This window comes from Pteronotus mesoamericanus, unplaced genomic scaffold (assembly GCF_021234165.1).
Source record: "Pteronotus mesoamericanus isolate MK-2021 breed Mesoamerican mustached bat unplaced genomic scaffold, CSHL_Meso_final contig_214, whole genome shotgun sequence".
Classification (NCBI taxonomy): Eukaryota; Metazoa; Chordata; class Mammalia; order Chiroptera; family Mormoopidae; genus Pteronotus; species Pteronotus mesoamericanus.
Genome location: NW_026555089.1, coordinates 3,674,528 through 3,695,735, shown reverse-complemented (window position 1 = coordinate 3,695,735; position 21,208 = coordinate 3,674,528). Strand labels below are relative to the sequence as shown.

Sequence of the window (21,208 nt, the reverse complement as noted above, 5' to 3'; positions counted from 1 at the left end):
AGTGTTTGAAGTCATGGTCCAAAACCTAGATGTGGGATCCTACTGGGGATCTAGGGGTCTGCTTTCAGAGTCAGGGTCTGGGTGTGGGGTTGGAGGACCCACGGTTGTGACCCAGAGTCTGAGGTCTGGGACTTGGTTCAAGGTCTAGATCTGGGATCCTGTTTGGAGTGTGCGGTCACAGTGTTACCCAGGTCTGGTGCCATGTCGTGCACTGCATCCAAGATCAGGGAGTCACCAGGGTTATAGTCAGGGTCTGAGACCCAAGTCCCTGGGATCATGTTCTGAAGTGCCAGTCTTGGGGTCAGGGACATGGTCTATTGCGGAGCCTGGAATCCGAGTTTTGTTTGGCCTGGGGGGCTCAAGGTCTGAGTCGAGCGTTTTCTTCTGTTGTGGTCCAGGTCTGGGGTAGGGTGACGGCTCTCGCCCGCCCGCCCGGGGTTGGGGTCCAGAACGGGACGCGTCTGAGATAGGGTCTGAGTGGCCGCGGGGGGTCAGGCCGGGTGCAGCCCGCGCGGCCTCCAGGGGGCGCCGCCGCCCGCCCGTCTGGCCCCTCGCGGGCTCGCTGGCGCTGTGCGCGGCAGGCGGGGCCGGAGGCGGCTGCGGCTCCGGGGCGCGGGCGGCGGCGGCGGCGGCGGCGGCGGCGGCGGCCCCACTGCAGTCCCGGCGGGAGCGGAGCGAGCCGGGGCCGGGCCCAAGCCGGCGCCATGGGGCGGCGCCGCCTGTGAGCCGCGGCGAGCGGAGCCGCGGGCGCCGAGCGGGGCTGGGCGGGCGGCGGCGCCCGAGGCCGACGGAGCGGCCGGGCCGAGCGCGCCGAGTCGAGCGGAGCGGAGCGGAGCTGAGCGGCGGGAGAGGCCGCTGCCGCCGCCAAGATGGCGGACCTGGAGGCGGTGCTGGCCGACGTGAGCTACCTGATGGCCATGGAGAAGAGTAAGGCCACGCCGGCCGCGCGCGCCAGCAAGAAGATCCTGCTGCCCGAGCCCAGGTAAGGCGGCCGCCGGCTCCCCGGCCCCGCGCCCCGGGGGGCGCCCCGGCGCCCGGACCCCGCAGCCCCAGACCGCCCGGGCGCTGTCCCGTGACCCCCTCTGCCCCAGCAACCGCTCCGGGTCCAGCAGCCCTGACCTGACCCCTTCGACCCAGGCCTTGTGCACCTGAACCTCGGGCACCCCAACGCCAGCGGTTTCTAGCCTCAGCGGCTCCTCGACCTGCTCAGTGCCCCCTGCCCCGCCATTCGGCCTCCGGTCCTTCCTGCACTCTGCCCGGCCCTCGTCTCTCCCTTGTCCCAGAGGAGCCCCGCGCGCCCCCCAGCCTCCTCCGGCAGCCCTCGGTCCTTCCACAGTCCCCTCCTCTGCCCCCCACCGCCTACCTGGCCTGACAGTATTGCCCATCGTTTTGCTGCCTCTACTCCCAGCCCATCTCCCCTTGGGGTTCCTCTATGCTCCACTCTCAGCCCCTTCTCGGGGACACCTGTGTGAGGTTTAGGAGAGACAGAAGTCTTCCCCACCCTCTCTCTGGTGGGTCACTGGCTTAGGGGATCGCCGCGGTGGGGAGCAGGGTGTGGTGTGTGCCCCAGCCCAGTGGAGGAGACCCCCCCACCCCCTCGCTGCCCCTCTCCCCTCACATTCTTCCTCTGGAGGGCCCTGCTGTATGGTGCCCCATGGTGCTCTTTACTGGGGGACATTCCAGCACCCCTGCAGCAGCTGGACCACGCTGTCACCTCTCTGTGAGACAACTAATGTCATTAGACCTGGTACCAAAGTTGAAGCTGTGCACGCAGGAGGGAAGTGCAGAAGTACACAGGGTCTGGGTGGTAGCTGAGGCTTGTCCGGCATGTCATGGCTTCTAGGGTGTTTTCTCATTGTTTGAGCCTCATGACCACCTATGGACAGGTAGGATGGGTGTGGTTTTGGCCCCGTGGAACAGGTGGGGCACCTGAAGCCCCAGAGGTAAGTGGCCTGCCCGGTGTCACAGGTAATCCTGGGTGGTGCCTGGCCAGCAGATGAGGGCTTCCGGCTTCTAGCTCCACGTTTCTTCCATCACTCTGGCCCGGGCCAGGGTCTGGCTGTTCCGCATCTGCGGGAGCTGTGTGCCCACTACGATTTTGCGTGTCACGTGGCCATACCTGCCTGAGACTTGGATGCTGGTGCCGGGCAGCCCAGGAGCCTGGGCCTGTCCTAGCTGTCGTGGGCTTATCATGCAACTTTGGGTGAGTCCCTTCATGTTTCTGGGCCTCGATTTTCTCATCCGTGAAATGTGAATGGTGAGAAATAAGGCTGTGACTGTGCAGGATCCCCCGTCTTCGAAACGGGGCCCAAAGCCGCGAGGGGGACCGTGCTGTCGGCTCCAGCGCCTTCCTCGGGGCCCTGTTCGCTGGGTTTCAGGTTGACTGGACCCTAGGCCTGAGAGAGGAAGATCGGTCTGCGTTCTGAAAAGGCCGTTAGGGCCCTTTTTTTCCCTAGCCATTTGCAATCAGATTTCTCAAAACAGGAACCAGACTGACTGTCAGCTGGGGGCTGTCCAGGGAGTAGTGACAGTTGGAACAAAAACGAGTTCAGAAATGACAAAGCCACGCGGGAGGAAACGGGGGAGTCAGCTTCTAGGACTTGCAACGGTTCTCCTCGGTGGCCGAGACCTCGAGACCCTCCTCCTGCAGGTTGGAGTTCTGCAAAGGGCGAGGCGGGGCCTTTTCTGGAACTCTCTGCCTTTGGGCAATCTCTCCCCAGAATGCAATGCTCCTGGTGGGGCCCCACCTTGGGCTGGCTCTGCAGGTGTCAGCACCCCGAGAAACGAGCTGTTCCTCTTTCCCTGTATGCTTCACCGTCGGTGGCCGTGATGGCAGTGATAGGAATAATGGTGGAAATGACAATAATTTATTATTTATTTTGACATCTGTCATCTCAGTTGATCCAAAAGCCCACACGTGAGGTTGGCAGGGCCACGCCTGGCGTGTAGCAGCGGCACGACAACTGCCGGCACTGTGCCCTGAGGATGGCCGTGAGTTTTAGGGGAGCAGCAGGAGACCGAGAGCCAGGTGTCCTGGGCTTTCGGGTAGGATCACCATCTGGCAGCGTGACGTTGGGCGCATCGCCCACATCTGCGAGATGGACTAGAGGCTCTGAGCAGTGACCGTCGGTGAGCTGCGGCCAGGGCCGGGCCGGGCTGCTTTGGGCGGCATCCCCGGGCGGCCCCTGCGAGTCCAGACCTCCTGCATCAGGGGACATGCCGGCCTTTGCTTTATGCCGCCCACACCCAGTGGGTCAGACGCCTCCTGCCCTGGAAAGTCATTAGGACTGTCGTTGCCTGGCATTTCCCAGTTTACAGTGCTTTTTACGCCATTTATCTTTCCCATAACTGTGGGCAGCAAGCACAGCAGGTGGTATCCTTCCATTTAATCGTTGAAGTGACTGAGGCTCAGAGAGGGGAGGAGACTTGGGGCGGGGGAGGGGGAACTGGAACCTGAACGTGGGTCCCTGGACTCCCAGGTGCTCCTCCCTGCCGTGGTCCCTTTCCTCCGCACCCCCCTCTACAGCTCTGCTCTCCTCTCGCCCATGTTTTGTGGAATGTGCCAGGCGGCACCCCTCCTCCAGGGAGCCATGGGGCTGGGGGGGGTGGCCCGGGAGCAGCAGGGCAGCGCCCAGCGCTGTCAGCTGTCCTGGTTCACTAGGCCCAGCCCCCACCTCTCTGGCCGCCCTGAGAAGCGAGCGAGTGCCCAGGGGAGGCAGCTCCACACGTGGCGTCACGTCGCTCCCTTGCGCGCTCGGTCAGGGGCCAGGAGAAAGGCTGTGTTTTGTCCGTGACGAGGCGCCATTTGGAGTTGCTCCCACCTCCAGGTGGTCCCTCTTGGCAGCCTCGCTGTGGCTGGTGCCCGGGTTGTGGCTCGGCTGGACACTGGCCTGTCGTCACAGCCCTGACTTCTCGCGGCCGGGGGACAGGAGCTGTTGGGCCCAGGGCCACTTCGATTTGCTACAGGGGCCTCTGCTCTGTCACCCTATAGAATTTGAGAAAACAGACCCATTTTTCCGCCTGTAATGGAAGGAAGCAACTGGAGTTGTGTAGCTGGGAGACAGGAGGCTCGGCTTCTGATCCTGCTGCAGTACCATCTCACAGGGGACCCAGGCACGTCCCTTATCCTGGCCGCGCCTGCCTCAGTTTCCATTCTGGTGAAGCGAGGAGCTGCGCCTTCACCAGTGACCTCTCCGGGTCCATGGTCTGTGCCTGTCCCCGAGCGAGCTGTGTGCTGTCTCCCTTTCCAGCAGCGGCGGTCCTGTAATTATCGTCATTTGCTTAATATGACCATGGGGGCCTTGTGTAATTAATCTCTGGGCTCCTGGCTGAGGAGGCCGGCTTGGGCGGTCCCAGGAGGTGCCTCTGCCCTCCCCGGTGACGGTGGCAGTCCCAGCAGCAGATTGTCAAAGCCCGTGCCTCTTGCAGCCTTCCATTTTCTCGGCTCTTTCCTGGTCCCTCCCCTGGTGGATTTCCTCCTTCCTGCCCTCGTCTGGCTTCCCTGTCTCCCAGACCGCGCTCTTCCTCTGCTGCTTCTTCGTTCCTGTTAACCCTTAGCCTCCAGAACTCCCTGCCCTTGATTTGTGGGGGGAAGGGGTGCAGGGGGAGGCTTCTTCCCCAACTGCTCCCTCCGCTTCTTCATCGGCAGCCTTTATCCCTAATCCAGAGCGTTCCACTCCAGCAGCAGCATCCTCCCTCCGCCTGCCCTTGAAAACAAGACCATCTCCCCGGCAGTGCCCCCCTCAGGGCCTTGAAGCGTCTGCGTTCCCCAGCAGTGGGTCTCTGGGCTGTCTTCACCCATCTGTTCTCCTCTTTCCGGCACCGGTTTCACATTTTTGCCATGAAGTTGCTCATCTGCCCACTGTCGAGGGATTGCGGGCCGCGAGCAGCACAGGCAGGCTGGACTCCGTGCAGGGGCCTCTGGGCTCCGGCAGCCCGGGGACAGCGTATCCCATGAGTGCACAGTCCGCTCCTAGCGGTGAATGGCCGGTGAGGCCGGGGTGTAGGCGCGTCCTGCACTCCGCGGTTCCTCCTGCCCCAGGTAGGCCCCCAGGTCAAGGGGTTAAGCGCCTGGGCTCGGGGCTTTGGGCTGCCTGTGTGTGGCCTGTGCTTCGAGGATGTGACACCCCTGCCTTGGATCAAACAGAAGCCATGGGCCGGACGGAGTCTCTGGGGAACGCACAACCTCCATCACACCTGCCCTTTACTCCTGCAGCCCTTCCCCCCGTCCTGTAGCCCCGAGGGACTGCGTCCTCCGCTCATCACGGAGGATGGAGTTACACTCAAGTTATTGCTAAGCTGTTTCAAACAGGAGATACCAAAAGGGAGTTGTTGGGCAGCAGCATTTTCTAGAACAGTCATGTGCCTTTCCTGCAGCATCTATGCAGGCAGGAGAGCAGGGCACCAGAGCGGGTTTCCCTGTGTAGACAACATGTGGGCAGCTCCGTCCCCTGAGGGGCAGTTCTCTGAGCCTGGGGCCGTCCCAGGTTCGGGGAGGGGCAGCCCCTCCTGGGGACGTGGGGCCACGGGCCCTGGAAGCGTGGTGTTGGTGCATTCTGACGCCGTGAGAGTGAGTTGCAGGGTGTGGTGTTCGTGTCATGTTCATGTAGAGGCCGTGACATGCGACAGGGCCACCAGAGCGCCTCTGCCCGCACATCCCACAAGCTGCTTTGTGGCCACCGTACCTCTGGGAACCTGGATGGTGCGGACCAGACATTCGTGCCCGGCTCGTGCGGGGGGAGGTACCAGTGTGTGTCCCGCCCTCCTCCCCAGCGGGGCTTGCTCCACATCTGGCCGTTTCCCTTGGTCTTTCCTATTTGGTACATGCCCTGTCCTTGAGCTATGAGGACATTGGCAGCCCGGGGAGAGTCATTGAGAAATATTAATAAGAAACCCCAGGGGACTTCCTCCTTCCACTACCACTGCGGTGCCAGGTTTCCTGAAAATACTACAGAGGAGTGCCGTAGCCTCCCCTCCGCTGGCTTGTTAGGTGTCACCTCCCAGAGCAGGGCGGTTCTGGTGTGGCGGTGCCGGATCTGCTGGTCACTGGCCCCCGCGCCAGCTTGCACTGTCCTGGGATTTCAAGGCCACCACCCCTGTCACACAGGTGCACAGGGACCTGGCCCGCCAGGTGCCGGCCAGCCAGAGCTGCCCACAGCCCCAGGCCAGTGGTGGAGGGGACGGCAGCCGGGTCACGACCTGAAGTTCCCTCAGACCCTGCACCCTGCTCTGCCACAGAGGTCATGGGAAGGCGCCTGCCTTTTGGGACGTGCAGTGGCACTCATGCCGTGCGGGGCTCTGGGCAAGCTGCCAGGTCCTTTGAGCCTTGATTTCCTCACTGTCCGAGTGACTGTGTTGGCCTCTGACCCACCTCCTGCAGCCCCTCCCAGTCCACGTAGGCCGCCGTCTGTGACCGTGAGTAGGAGTCACCTGGGAGGCCCAGCCCAGCCTGCCAGGCGACCGCACCGCAGAGCAGAACGAGAGCTTTTGCTTTTCCTGTGAACCACGTGGTGCCAGAAGGTACCGGAAGTTCTCACCCCACTCCCTGCCTGCCGACCCCGTCACCCCAACCCGCACTCTGGGCTGAGAGGGAGGAAATGCCCCCTCCACCTCGTGTCAGCCTGGCCTGCTCCTCAGAGCAGCTAGAGCCGGTGTGAACGGCCCTGGCTGTGGGTGCAGGGCCGGGCTGCTCCCCGCCGTGGTGGGGCAGGCCTCTGCCGAGGGCCCTCTGTACTTGGGCAGGGCAGGCATCGGGCTCCGCTGGGGCCCCTGGGCCAAGCTGCATGAGTGCGGGCGGCTGGTGTGAGCGGAGCCGGGTAGCAGCCACACACGTGGCTCAGGCCACGCTCCTGGGCTGGGCCACAGGCCCTGCTCTTTGAGAACACGGCAGGTGTGGGACAGAGACCCGCAGGGGACCGTCGCTTATGGTCACGGTCTGGAAGGACACGCAGGCTGTGGGCTGCCAGCAGGCGGTCTCCCTCCGAGAGGAGGCACAGCAGACGGCACTCACTGCAGGGCTGGCATCTTAGGAGGCTGCTGCCGCTGTGTCCTCTCAGGCTTTTTAAATGGCCAGCATGGTGGGGGCAGTGCAGCAGTTTGTTGACATCTTCATTTTACAAATGAGGAAACTGGACATTGAATGTTGGTGGCTCGCCTGGCCTCAGGGGAGGGAGGTGGAGAGAGCCCTTTGGAACCCAGACCTGGGGCCCCTGGGAAGCACAGGCAGCCTGTGGCCCTCCCCTGAGGCACCGGGAGCCTTTGGGGCTTCTGGCGGGGAAGGTGCGGGCGCCTGGCTCTCTTGACGACCCAGGACTGCTCTGGGGGCCGCAGGCTCCTCTGTTGGGGCTGCCGACTTGGGCGGGGGCAGAAATGCTGGGCTCCCCGCCGCTCCAGACCCCGCCAGGATCAGGGAGCGGGTGTTGGAGACAAAGATGACCCAGCCTGTGCGGCCACCACTGCCTCCCGTGCCAGCCTGTACTTGCTGCCCCGGTGGGGCCGTCCCCCTGGCACGTTCTCCTAACCTGCCGGCTCCTTCGGCTGCCGTCGCTGTGCGAGCGCACAGGAAACCCTAATGCTCGCGGGCCTTCCCTGCAAGGGCTCTGCCCGAGTCTGACCTTGTGTTTGGTTGGGGGGTGTGTTTATTTTATTTAGAAAACAGTTTTTCTTTTTAAGGAAGAAAGTGAAGTGCTATGGGCTGGGAAGAATGCTGTGGCCTCCCATGCAGGCTCCCGCCGGGGGCAGGGCCTGGCTGCCGAGGAAGCCCGAGTGGGGACCTTGGTGTGTCCGGCTCTTGGCTGCTCTGCGTGGCCCCCGCGTCTCGGGGTGGGGCAGCTCCCTGGCCCCAGGTGGGCACTCCTTTGCTGAGCTGGTGCCAGCCTTGCCCACTCCCAGGAAGGGAGTTTGGGGCTCAGGAGGGCTTCCCAGTGACTAGTGCAGGGGCGGCGGTAGGGTCCCCTGGGCAGGCTGGGGCCGTTCTGCCTGCTGTCTGCATTGCCTGTCTAGACATTCCTCCTGAGCACACCTGAACACCACCTCACCGTGCGCCTCCAAGGAGGATGGACATCTTGTCGTGCATTTTCCCTCAGTGGCTCTTTCTCATCCCCTTCCCTAGGAATGGGGGGCCTACGTGGAGAGCCCAGGGCTGGGCCAAGGGCCGATAAGGGCCCCCTTCCTGGTTGCCTCACGGGAGAGGCCCAAGCACTTGGCCTGTGCAGGGTTCCTGGGCCTACGCCCCTAACTCCCTGCTGCCTGGTCTCGCCGCCCTGCGGAGCCTTTGCTGCCTCGGCCTGGGCCGTCCTGCTGAGCTGAGCTCAGTCCGAGCGCACCCCCCTGGCTGTCCCGGTGTCCCGACAGGAGGTTCCCAGCGGCCCTAGCAGAGCTGGGAGCCCTACAAGCTGGGCCTGAAGCCTCCGGTCCCTGGGGCAGGGCTGTGTCCCAGTTCCACAGAATTTTCAGGCTCCCGCCGTGACAGCAGAGTGCTGGGACTCGGGACCCGGCCTGCCCTCCTGAGCTCTCCATGCTGCTGTTTTCTCTCACGGGACTGTTCCATGCGTGGCTCAGATGTGAGCAAAGGCCTAGCAAGGCCGGGGCCCCTCCCCAGACCACCTCAGGAGGAAAGTGCCGAGCGGAAAACGGCAGGAATCCCCTTCCTTCGAGCCCAGGCCCATAGGCCTCCCGCCGGCCTTGTCAGCCCTGCTTCCCTCCCTCGACAGCCTGGGCCTGCGCCCCACCCAGTTCTTTCCCTACTTCCTGGCCCAGTGTCATCAGATACCTGGGCTTCCTCCAGTGGGTACACCCAGCGGAGTCAGTGAGCTCACTCCCTGCCCTGGACTGAGCTTCCTAAGCGGCCCCTGGCCTGGCCTTCCCCTTTCCGTCCTCAGTCCGCCCACCTGCCCTGGGCTTCACCACCTGTTGACATCCTGTTGGCGCTGGAGGAACCCACTGAAGTTCCTCCTTCTCCACACAGCTTCCCCCGACGGCCCGGAACACTCTTCCCTTCCTGAGTCTCTTCAAACTTACTGGGTCCTACTCAGGCTTTGGTACACTCTGTCCCATGTCACAGAAGCAGGGCCTGTGCCCTGGGAGGGCCTGCCTGGAGGACGGGGTACACAGCACCTCGCCTTCCTGTAGGGGCCCTGAGCTCTGAGAGGGACCGGGGTTGCAGAGAGGAGAGGGCCCCGAGCCTGGACTTCACGATCCCCACATAGCCTGAGGGTCCCGTGAGCCTCGCAGGGCTTCAGGTGCGACCACCCAGCACGGCCCTCAGCACAGGCAGCTGAGAGTCTTCTGCAGGCGCTAGTGGGGGCTGGATGTGACCGCTGCTGGCCCTCACAACAGCAGGCCTGCAGGGCTGGACTGCAGGTGGCCCAGGAGAGGGGAGGAGGCGGAAAGGTGTGTGTGAGGCATGAAGCAGAGGCCCGTGTTGCTTTCCCAGGCAGGGCTCGGTGGGGCTGCGAGACGTGGGCAGAAGCGTGCGTTCGGGCTCCCCACTGCCCTGCTGCCGCCCAGGGCAGGTGTGAGGGACTTGGGAACTGAGGCTTGGCTTTGTTTTGTTTTCTTTTAATTATTTTTAAATATTGAGATATAGTTCACGTAACGTAACATTTATCATTTTAAAGATTATACGTGGTCAAGTAGGTTTGAGCACGCGCACTGTGGTGGGCAGCTCTCCCCGCTGCATACTCCAGAACACGTCCCCCACCCCAAAAAGAGACTCACACCCCTAGCAGTCCCTCCTCTTCCCTCCCCCAGCCCCTGGCACCCACTCATCTGCTTCCTGTCTCCGTAGATTTGCCTATTCTGGACATGTCATATAAATGAAACTATAGACTGCGAGGCCCTTCGTGACTCTCTCTCACTGAGCAGAATGCTTTCAGGGGTCATCCGTGCTGCAACGTGTCCGTCCGTGGCTGCGGCACTCCGTTTCACGGCCGAGCACTGTGTCTTCCATGGTCAGGACGGGCCACGCTTTGGTTGTCTGTCATCCGATGGTGGGGGAGTCCTGGCTTTTGAGATTTGGCCGAGTCCCCAGAGCCAGCATGAGGCAGCGCTGGGACCACACTTCTGGGCAGCCACCTGCTGGCCACTCTAGCTTTGGGGACAGAACCTTAGGGGGCAGGCACAGGCCTCCTCACGTCCCTCTGGTGTGACGTTCCTGGAGGGGGCAGGGACCTCCGCCAACAGGGCCCTCCACTCTGGGTTCTGGGAGGGGAGGCAGCGGCCTTCCAGGGAAGCAGGTCCAGGAGTCCCAACAGGCGTCACGGGGGCGGCCGGTCACCATGGCCCCTCTGTCTTTCAGCATTCGCAGTGTCATGCAGAAGTACCTGGAGGACCGGGGTGAGGTGACCTTTGAGAAGATCTTCTCCCAGAAGCTGGGTGAGTCCTTCCAGCCCCAAGGACTGGGGTGTGGGGGCAGGGGGACCCTGAGGCTGGCTCCCAGGAGGTTTGGCCGCCCCATCCATTGGGGCAGACTGCCAGCGAGCCCATGGGTGACAGCAGGGCTGTGACCCGCTGTGCCTCCAGCCCCTGGCTGTCGGCCCAGGGAGCCCTGTGAAGGGGTGGGGGCCCAGCAGTCTTCCAGGGCCACCGGGGAAGTTCCTCCTTTGGGGTTTTTGTTTTTGAGCGGTGCAGTTTCCCCTTGGCGCAGACACAGCTGCTCTGGGCCGTTGGTAGAGCTGACAGGAAGGGGCGGGGCCCTTCCTGTGGCGCCTGCCGCGCTGCGGTCGCCAGCCACGGCCCGTGGGCACTCTTTGTGAGCGACCTGCTCAGGCCAGGCCTGGTGCTCCGTTCCAGGCCTCCAGGGCCTTCATCTTTGAGTGGGGCCCTGGCCTTAGGGCATGGTCGGGGCGAGGGGGTCTCGGGGAGGCAGGCTCTGGCCACACATGGCTCTGGTTCTCTGGTCAGTTTTCCGGAGAACAGGATCTCAACTCTGGGAAGGGAGTAGCCTGGCCTGGTGGAGTCAGGCTTTGGAGGTCAGGCTAGGGGGGTATGTAAGGAAGCGTACCACTTGGGTCCTCTGCCTGTGTTGTGTGACCTCGGGCACATTGCTTTACCTCTCTGAGCCTGCTGGTGTCCTTACCTGGGACCTGCTCCTCGGGAGCCCTGCTCCCTGGGCCTGTGAGAGGGCCAGAAGAGGCGGTGCCAGTGGAGGCCCCTTGTCCACTGGGAAGCCCTGTCACCAGTCACTCAGAGGCACCGGAAGCAATGGCCACACAGTCTGGCGGAGGTGCCCAGGCAGTGGGGACAGTGCCCCACAGAGGTGTAGAAAACTGCCCAGCATTAGCTGGTCACCCAGGTTGGGCTGGAGGGCACAGGGACCCCCCGCTTGCTCCTCCTCTGCCCTCCACGGGTGCTCCTCAGGCCGCCACGTGCCGGGAGGGGCAAGACCTGGCCTGTCTCGGGTCTTCTGTGAGCCGTCGCCCAGCCCGCCTCACCTCTTCCCTCCCCCGGTGGCCTGTGCCCTTCAAGGCCCCACTCCCCAACCTGCCCGCCCCAGGATCTGCCATGGGGCCAATGAGTCCTGAGCTCTCATGGCCACCGCGTAACACAGGCCCGCCAGACCTCCCTGATCCTGTTCCCCGAGTCAGACCTGACTCCCTGTCCGCCTGTTTCTCGGGGCTGCTGTGAGAAGCAGCCAGGTGACTGAGAGTGCGAGGTCTAGGGAGAAGGGGCGGCCCCTCGGAGGCTGCCTCGCTCCCCTGAGCTGCCGCTCTGGCCTGTCCCAGGTGAATCTCCCGGTGCCGGTCCATTCTGCCCGCTGGGGGTGTCGCCCTCCGGGAGGAGGTGCAGGTCCCTGGACTGCAGTGAGAGGGCAGGGGGCCCAGGTGCCAGAGCCAGCCCCCAACCCCTGCCTCACCGTGGCGCCTGCCGCCTTCCAGCCACCGTCCGAGGGGGCAGATGCTGAGGGAGCACAAGCGCAGGCACCCCGAGCCCGTGTGCAAGAATCCTTAGTGGCGGCAGCCATTGACCCGTCTTGCCCAGCCCGGCCTGGGGCAGAGACCGCCCCTGCTCTCCTTGTGCAGTTCTGCCCAGGGAGCACTGAGCCCACGCCCCCTCCATGACGGGGAGGCCTCTCGGCGTGCGGCCCAGGACAGCCCGATGCTTGCTTTCAGGGTACCTGCTCTTCCGAGACTTCTGCCTGAAGCACCTGGAGGAGGCCAGGCCCTTGGTGGAGTTCTACGAGGAGGTGAGGCCGGCGCTCCGCCTGGAGCAGGGGGCGAGGTGGTACTGCTTTTGCTGAATCTACGGGATGCTGGGCCTAGGCTCTGCGGGGCTAGGGTCACCTCAGGGGTCTCGTCCCCCAGATCAAGAGATACGAGAAGCTGGAGACAGAGGAGGAGCGCCTGGCCTGCAGCCGGGAGATCTTTGACACCTACATCATGAAGGAGCTGCTGGCCTGCTCGCATGTGAGTGCCCCGGACCCGCCTGTCGGCCCAGAGCCACCTGGGCGCTGGGAAGGGATGAAAGGACCCTGCGGAGAGCTCACAGCCACCTCTGTCTTCCCCAGCCCTTCTCGAAAAGTGCCATTGATCACGTCCAGGGCCACCTGGCGAAGAGGCAGGTGCCTCCGGACCTCTTCCAGGTGTGTGCAGGGCTCAATCCCCGCTGCCTCCCGGCCCAGTCGAGTCATCTTTGGCCCCGGCCACGGAGCCGGTTGGGCTCCCCCTCTGGCACAGTCACCAACCTCTGCCTTCCTCCCTCAGCCATACATCGAAGAGATTTGTCAGAACCTCCGAGGGGACGTGTTCCAGAAGTTCATCGAGAGGTGAGAGTGGCTGCATGCGGGAGAGGAGGGGGGACGAGGCCCAGGGAGCGTCCTGAGAAGGAGTGTGGGTGGCGTGGAGGGAGGAGCCGCGCTGCTTTAGGCCCTGGGCTCATCTACGCCCCAGCGCAGGGGCTCCTGAGAGGTCGGCCTGGTCGTCGCCTGGGCTACACGCCTGCCCCTCCCTTCTCAGCACCAGCCCTGTCCCGGGGGATTCTCCAGGGACCAAGGGACCACCTGTAAGCCCCTCCCTCCCAGGGACTGTCTAGCACCTTGCTGGGCCTCTCTGGGCGGAGAAGCATCCGGTTGGGGGGGTGTGCAGACACGAAAGGACGCACTATCCCCCTGCCCCCACCCCATGGCCAGAACCGACCCGCTGGGTGGGCATTGTAGGCAGATTTCAGCTTAAGGTAAGGAACAGTTTCCTTAGGGGCCCAGCTCCCCAGCCGTGGTGTGGGGGCTTCCCAGGGAGAGAGTGCTGCATCGCTGGGGGTATGCAAGCAGGGATGCAGTGAGCGCTGTCCGTGCGGTGGTGGCAGGAAGTCTGGGTTAGGCTGGAAGACCTCCTCGTCAGGCCTGCCTGATCACAGCAGGGTCCCCAGCAGGGGTGGCCAGGCCCTGCCCAGCTAGTGCTCAGGACAGGGGCCTGGCTCGGGGTGGCCCTGTTCCTGGGCAGTCCCAGAAGAGGACCCCAGGGGATGGCAGTGGGGCGGGGCGGGGCGCACCTGGCATCATTCCACTTTGCGTGGCTCATCTGAGGCCGGGCTCTTCTCTTCCAGCGATAAATTCACACGGTTTTGCCAGTGGAAGAACGTAGAGCTCAACATCCACGTGAGTGGGCTGGGTGGGTGTGGGAACCAGGCCCCAGGGCTGGGCAGGTCGGGGAGTCTGCCCTTCAGCCCCCAGTGTCGTGGCTGTGGGGATAGTGCCAGGTTCCCCGTGGGGGTGGCTCACAGCAGGTAAGCATGTGGTGAGGGCGGCCCTGGGTAAGGGGCCCAGGCAGCCTCCGGTGACCCCAGTTGTTGCCGCCCTCGCAGCTAACCATGAACGACTTCAGCGTGCACCGCATCATTGGCCGAGGGGGCTTCGGTGAGGTCTATGGGTGCCGGAAGGCCGACACGGGCAAGATGTGAGCACCCATTTAGCTGCTGTCGGGTGGGATGCCTGAGGGAAGGGATGGCTCCTGGAGGTGCCCCGAAGCTGTGGATGTCCATGGGAAAGCTCTGGGGACATCAGGGTTGCCAGACCCAGGTGGCAGGGTCCCGAATGGACAGGTCTCTGCAAAGGGATATATGCCTGCTGTTCATTCCATGCCACCATCCCCCTCCCCCATCTTGAGTATTTTACCCCTGAGCCCAGAACCCCTGACCCATCAGCACATTCTCCTGTCCTCTCTCTGTCTCTGTATGTCATAAGCTGGTCATAGTGTCCAGTCTTACCTAAAGGAGCCCAGAGGACACGCTCCACCCCCAACCCTGGGCCCCAGAGCAGCCCTGGGCTCTGCACTGCGGGTGCCTCTGGACGGACTCTCTGACCCCCGCCCCCTCCCCCAGGTACGCCATGAAGTGTCTGGACAAGAAGCGCATCAAGATGAAGCAGGGGGAGACCCTGGCCCTGAACGAGCGCATCATGCTGTCCCTTGTCAGCACCGGGGTGAGCAGGGTGGGCTGGCCAGCCCAGCAGCCTTTCGCTCTGGGACCTTGGGCAGCGCCTCAGCTGACTTCCGTCCTGTCCGCCCCCCAGGACTGCCCGTTCATCGTCTGCATGTCGTATGCCTTCCACACACCGGACAAGCTCAGCTTCATCCTCGATCTCATGAACGGTGAGTGTGTGTTCCGGCCTCGGGCGCACTGAGGAGCTCGGGGCGGGCACCGGGACGGGGAGCTGAGCGCTGCCTCCCTCAGGCGGGGACCTGCACTACCACCTGTCCCAGCACGGGGTCTTCTCCGAGGCCGACATGCGCTTCTACGCAGCTGAGATCATCCTGGGCCTGGAGCACATGCACAACCGCTTCGTGGTCTACAGGGACCTGAAGGTGAGCCACCAGCCTGTGCCTCCTCCCCGGGCGCCTGGCCCACTCGGCCGCCTTGGGAAGAGTGTTTGCGACAGGGCCGCTGGCTCCTCCCCGCCGCGCCCTCCCGCCCACCACGCCATTTTCTGGATTCAGATTGTGATTGAGGGGAGGAGGTGAAGCCCCTGCTGGGGCCTAGTCCCTGGACACCCATAACCCTCTACAGTGAAGGCAGCAACCCAGCTGGCATCTTGCCCAGCTAGGCACTGTCCTGAGCCACCGGCAGCCACTTACTGGCGTTCCTCCACAGCCCGCCAACATCCTGCTGGACGAGCACGGCCACGTGCGCATCTCAGACCTGGGCCTGGCCTGCGACTTCTCCAAGAAGAAGCCTCACGCCAGCGTGTGAGTGCCCAGCCCCCGCCCGCCCCTCCCAGACCCTCTACTGAACCTGCTCATGGCCTCCTTGCCCCCACAGAGGCACCCATGGGTACATGGCCCCGGAGGTTCTGCAGAAGGGCGTGGCCTACGACAGCAGTGCCGACTGGTTCTCCCTGGGCTGCATGCTCTTCAAGCTGCTTCGGGGGTGAGCGGGGATGGGGGGGGTATGGGGGAGGCGGGGGCGGGGCCGGACAGAGCAGCTCCTCCCCAGTCCAGGTAGGAGGCTGGGGGAGGAGCCCACGGCTGCCTGGGCGTTAGGAATGGCACCGTCCCCGGCTTTGGACACAGGTCCTTGATGCTCCCTGCCTCAGTTTCCCCATTCCTGTCCTGTGACCTTGGCCTTTGGCCTCTCTTGCTCAGGCACAGTCCCTTTCGGCAGCACAAGACCAAAGACAAGCATGAGATCGACCGCATGACGTTGACAATGGTGAGTGTGGGGGTGCCGGGCGGCGGCCGTGGCGGGGCCCCCATGGGGCCGGAGTCTCCCCGGGGCCTCAGCGTTGCGGAGTCTTCATTCTCACCAGCGACGACCCCGGGCTGCTCATCCCCGCCCGGCCTCCTGCCTGTAGGCTCCCGTCCCCGTGTCATCCGAGCGACATGGCTGCTGGGTGGCAGTGAGGAAGCTGGGCCCCGTCTCTCGCCTGCCCTTCCCGGGCCCCTGCTAACGTCTCACGCCCCTTCCTACAGGCCGTGGAGCTGCCGGACTCCTTCTCCCCCGAGCTCCGCTCCTTGCTGGAGGGGCTCCTGCAGAGGGATGTCCACCGGAGACTGGGCTGCCAGGGCCGGGGGTGAGTGCTGGGCACAGGGCCCCCTCCCGCCAGGTCCCGGGTCCCAGCCTCCTCAGGGGGCTGCCCGGCCGGGCTACCTGGGCCCTGCTGAGGACAAGGGCCGTGTCCCATCCCTGGAACCAGCCTCCTTTGAGGAACTCACAGATTGGGCCACCGCCAGCTCTGTGTCCAGTGTCCGCGGGGTTGCAGCTGCTGGAGCCAGCTGGGGACTGGCTTCCGGAGAGGCCCTTGTAACAAAGATGTAACGATAATGATGATGACAGCAGCTTTTTGTGTTTATTAAACATTTACTAAGTGCCAGGCATGATGTTGCAAGATTTAGGATACTAAACCCACACCAGCCCCGCGGTGCGGGAACTGCTGTCCTCCCCAATCTAGAGATGAGGAAACAGGCGCAGGTTTAAGGAACTTGCTCAAGGTCACACAGCCAGAAAGTGGCTGAACAAGGAGTTAGCTGGGACCGCCTGCCCCACCCCTGGGCACAGCCCCTGCCCGGATGACCCAGTCTTCCCACAGGGCCCAGGAGGTGAAGGAGAGCCCCTTCTTCCGCTCCCTGGACTGGCAGATGGTCTTCCTGCAGAAGGTAACGGGTGAGGGGGGCCGGGGCCGGCGGCACGCCCTGCAGCCCCCGCCATGTGCTGATGCCCCCGCCCCGTGCCTTGCAGTACCCGCCCCCGCTGATCCCCCCACGAGGGGAGGTGAATGCTGCCGATGCCTTCGACATCGGCTCCTTTGACGAGGAAGATACAAAAGGAATTAAGGTACCGGGCCCTGCCTGGCCTTGCGCCTGAGCCCAGCCCCAGCGCGTCCCCATCCCTCCTCTGCCCTCGTGAGACCCTTTGGCCAGCCCTGTCAGCTGCTGGGCTCAGGCTCCTTCTCCCCAAATGTCCCTGGGGGTGGACCAGGTCACCCTGCCCAGGCCCACGATTGATAAATGTTCCTGCCCTGCTCCCACGGTGCAGTTACTGGATAGCGACCAGGAGCTCTACCGCAACTTCCCTCTCACCATCTCCGAGCGGTGGCAGCAGGAGGTAGCAGAGACCGTCTTCGACACAATCAATGCCGAGACAGACCGGCTGGAGGCGCGCAAGAAAACCAAAAACAAGCAGCTGGGCCATGAGGAAGGTGAGGATTTGTAGCTGTCACGGGAGCCCACCGCCCACGTTAGAGGAGAAAAAGGCTCAGGTTTCAAGAACCCAGCCAAGGTCATGGCCAGAGCAGCCAAACCCGGATTCAAACCTGGGCGGGGCCTCTCTCACTCTCTTGCGGCAGACTACGCCCTGGGCAAGGACTGCATCATGCACGGCTACATGTCCAAGATGGGCAACCCCTTCCTGACCCAGTGGCAGCGGCGGTACTTCTACCTGTTCCCCAACCGGCTCGAGTGGCGGGGCGAGGGCGAGGCCCCGGTAAGGATCCGGGCCAGGGGCCGTGGGGCCGGGGCTGGCTGGGCCTGTCCTGTGCCCTCACACCCCCTGCCCACCCCTGCCCGCCCCGCAGCAGAGCCTGCTGACCATGGAGGAGATCCAGTCGGTGGAGGAGACGCAGATCAAGGAGCGGAAGTGCCTCCTTCTCAAGATTCGCAGCGGTAAACAGTTCGTCCTGCAGTGCGACGTGAGTGGGGGTGTGGGGAGGCTGGCGGGCAGGGGCGGCATGGGGGCAGAGTGGCCTTCGGGGCACCCAGGCCCTACCTGACAGGCCCACGGGCGTATGCAGAGCGACCCAGAGCTGGTACAGTGGAAGAAGGAGCTGCGTGACGCCTACCGCGAGGCCCAGCAGCTGGTGCAGCGGGTGCCCAAGATGAAGAACAAGGCCCGCTCGCCCGTGGTGGAGCTGAGCAAGGTGCCGCTGGTCCAGCGTGGCAGCGCCAACGGCCTCTGACCCCCGCCCGCCCGCCTTTTATAAGCCTCTAATTTATTTTGTTGAATTTTTATTATTTGTTTTCCCGCAAAGCGGAAAAGGTTTTATTTTGTAATTATTGTGATCTCCTGTGGCCCCAGCCCCCAGGGCGGGGCCCGCTTGCCTTGGCTCCTGCTGCCACCAACCCAGCCGCCCTCAGCCCTGATGCCCCGGGGGGTGCCCGCTCCCAGTGTCTTCCTGTGGGGGGAGAGCAGCAGCCCCCAGCAGCCCCCGGCCCCTTCCTGGGGACAGTGCCACATCAGGCTCTGTGGGCTGTGCTCTGTGCACAGCACAGCGGGCTGGCTCGGCGTCCCCCGCCCAGGGGAGGCTGCAGCATAGGAATACTACCTGAAAATCCCCACCTCGTCCCCTCCTGTGACAGGGACATAGCCCTGCACTGTCCTGCCTCCAGCCAGTTGGTGGAGGAGGAGCCCACGGTCTCCCTGGCCCCAAGGCTGCCCGCAGTGACTTGGACTCCTGCACCCTCACTTGAGAAGAGTCCCTGCGTCACTGGCTGCCTACGTTCTCACCTTCCCTGGACACCGTGGGGCTCAGCCAGGAGGGGGGCGTTGGCAGCAGGTGCCGCCGCCGTCACTGCAGCCCCGCTCTTCCTCCCACCCCGTGCGCCCGGCTCAGGGACCACAGAAAGGCAACTACGGGTTACGCCACACTGGTCTAGCCTGGCCCTGAGGTCCCTCTGTCCCCAGACCAGGCAAGGCCTTGTCCGCCCAGGACCACAGGGGCCAGCCTGGGTGGCCTGGCAGCACAGCGGGAGGGGCCAGCTGCGCCAGCCTCGCCGCCCCAGGCCGGCCAGCGTGCCCCTGGGCTGTCCAGCCCCCGGCCCCGTGTCCCGTCAGTGCCACCACCCACAGGGCGCCACCTCGCCCGCCGCATGCCCCCTCGTGCCAGTCGCGCTGCCGTGTGTGGTGTCGAGCCTTCTCCCCCAGGGGCTGGGTTGGCTCGCCCTCCCCTCCCATCTGCTCACTCCCCGGGGCGTTTCTTTGCCGATTTTTGAATGTGATTTTAAAGTGGAAAAATGAGACTATGCGTTTTTATAAAAAAATGGTGCCTGACTCCTTGGCTGTGTCACTCTTTTGTGCCCGGTGATCATTTTCAGCCACCATTGGGCTGGGGCCTGGGGGTCAAGGGTCTTGCTGGTGCCACGCCCCCTCTACCGCCATGGAAGGCATCCAGGGCCAGCCTGCCCAGGCCCAAGCCCTCTTGGGCGGGTGGTGAGGCTCCTTCTCCCCCTCTTCCTCCCATCCCAGGGGAGCAGAGGGGTCTTCTGCCCACTGCCCAGGGAAGCAGGAGGGGGTGCCTGAGTTTGGTGCTCAGTGTCACATTTGGACTGACTGTGTACCCCAGCTCACCAGGCACAACGCCGAGGGCGCCGTCACACACAGACAGGCCCCTCAGCCTCCTGCCCTCTGGCTTCACGCTGTACCCTGCCAGCGTCGGGCCTCTCATTCACCAAGACAGTCTGATCAACCTCCTTTTTCTTTGTTCTTTTTAAACTTACGTATTGATTTGTGAGAGAGAGACCAATTTGTTGTTCCTCCTATTGATGCATTCATTGGTTGGCTCTTGTATGTGCCCTAACTGGGGATCGAACCCCCGCAACCATGGAGCATCAGGGTGACGTTCCAACCGACTGCGCTGCCCGGCCGGGGCGTCTGGTCAACTTCCTTTCCTCTGAGTCCCTGCCCTTCGGCCCCAACTCCCCTGCCCCGGGGTGATGTGTGTGGCCGCCTGCTCCGCCCCGTGTAGTGCTCTGCTGGGCAGGGCGGAGGGGCCCATGGCCAAAGCCCAGTGTGGCAGGTGGTGGAGGAAGATGGCCGCTGGGGGTGGAGGCTAAGGAGTCTTGGAAAAGACTTTTTTTTTTTTTTTTTTTTTAATTTACTTGTTTTTAGAGATGGGGGAAGGGAGGAAGATAGAAACACTAATGTGTGAAAGAGACATTGATCAGTTGCTTTTCACATGCCCCCAGCCAGGGGCCTGACCCACAACCCAGGCACGTGCCCTGACCAGGAGTCAAATCATAGATAGACCTTTTTGCTTCATGGGATGATGCCCAACCAACTGAGCCACACCAGTCAGGGAGGAAAAGGCCTTTGAACTGGGCTTCCAGCATTGGGGGGGTGGGGGTGGGGGATGTTTTGGATTCAGGGAAGAGTGAGGCAGTTGGGAGTGCTTCTGGCTGGCAGGAGCACTGTGGGAAGGAGCCAGGCCAGGGAGGCCTTGAATGCCGGGCTCACCATGGCCCAGAGCCCAGCATGCACTTTGTGACTCCCAAACGAAGAAGGGGAATGGACATGGAGTCTGAACTTGGATAGGCTCTGGGGAGGTCCCTCCAGGCTCTGGTCAGGGGCTGGGGTGATAGGAGCTGGCTGTAGAACAAGTCGTTGATTACCATGTGCAAGATGCGTGGAGGGAGGCAGAGGATAGGGGGCAGGGAGACAGCTTCTGCCCAGGGAAGAGATGTCATAATGTGGTTGCGGTTGGAGCAGGAAGAGATGCAAAAAGGCCAGGTGGGAAGGGCACAGCCTACCAGGAATGGGTGGGACCTAGAGCGAGAGAGGTGGGAGTCCAAGATGCCACCTGGGGAGGTCCATGGTGCCATTTAGAGTCATGACAGCAGGAGGAGGGGGGCACCACCAGTCTGAGGGAAAGAGGGTAAATGTGGCCACATCTGGTTTCAGACATGCTCATGTGATAGCATGGAACACTAGGCACAGAGATGTCCCAGTGGGAGCTGAAAGGCAGTCGTGAAGGGGGCATCGGTGCCTGTGGGAACAGACAAGCCTTCAGCCAGGGAGGCGCCTGATGAGGCTGGGGGGGCTGGGCAGAGGAGAGGCCCTGGAAAGGGCTGAGAGGACAATGGAATCAGGAATCGAGGGGCAGTGGGGAGCTGTGTTCCCTATGCAGAGGTCAGATGCTGGGCCGGAGAAAGTCCTTCTGGGGGTGGGGTGGGGATGGAGAGAGCTTGGGGGAGGGGCAGCCCCTTTTAGGAAAGGTGGAGTCTAGTGAGGGCTGCAGCTGTGACAGCCAGCAGGGCCTGGCCATAGACGTCTGGACATTCGGAGGCCTTTGGGCTGCTCTGGGACCCAAGGACATTACAGGGACCTGGTAACACCACAGGATGGGGTGGCAAAGTGATCCCAGATAGTACAGGTACCATCTGGCCAGGTGAGAGGGCAGGGGGAAAATGGCAACCAGCCTCCCAGCCCAGACACTCAGCTCGAACTTCTAGATCAAACCATCTGATCATTTTACCCACAGGGAGACTGAGACAGATGGTCAGCCTTGGTC

General features: G+C 63.2%; 1 protein-coding gene across 1 annotated transcript; it reads left to right on the top strand.

Moving 5' to 3' along the window:
- Positions 1-620: 620 nt before the first annotated feature.
- On the top strand, positions 621-18,946 carry GRK2 (G protein-coupled receptor kinase 2). The gene is made up of 21 exons (XM_054570804.1): positions 621-982; positions 10,298-10,374; positions 12,111-12,184; positions 12,303-12,404; positions 12,506-12,580; positions 12,702-12,763; positions 13,540-13,591; positions 13,798-13,889; positions 14,314-14,413; positions 14,504-14,582; positions 14,665-14,795; positions 15,082-15,176; positions 15,250-15,357; positions 15,573-15,639; positions 15,900-16,000; positions 16,517-16,583; positions 16,666-16,761; positions 16,963-17,125; positions 17,273-17,409; positions 17,501-17,614; positions 17,717-18,946. Exons 1-21 carry the CDS (start codon positions 870-872, stop codon positions 17,879-17,881), a joined length of 2,070 nt encoding a protein of 689 aa, XP_054426779.1. The 5' UTR covers positions 621-869; the 3' UTR covers positions 17,882-18,946.
- Positions 18,947-21,208: the final 2,262 nt, after the last annotated feature.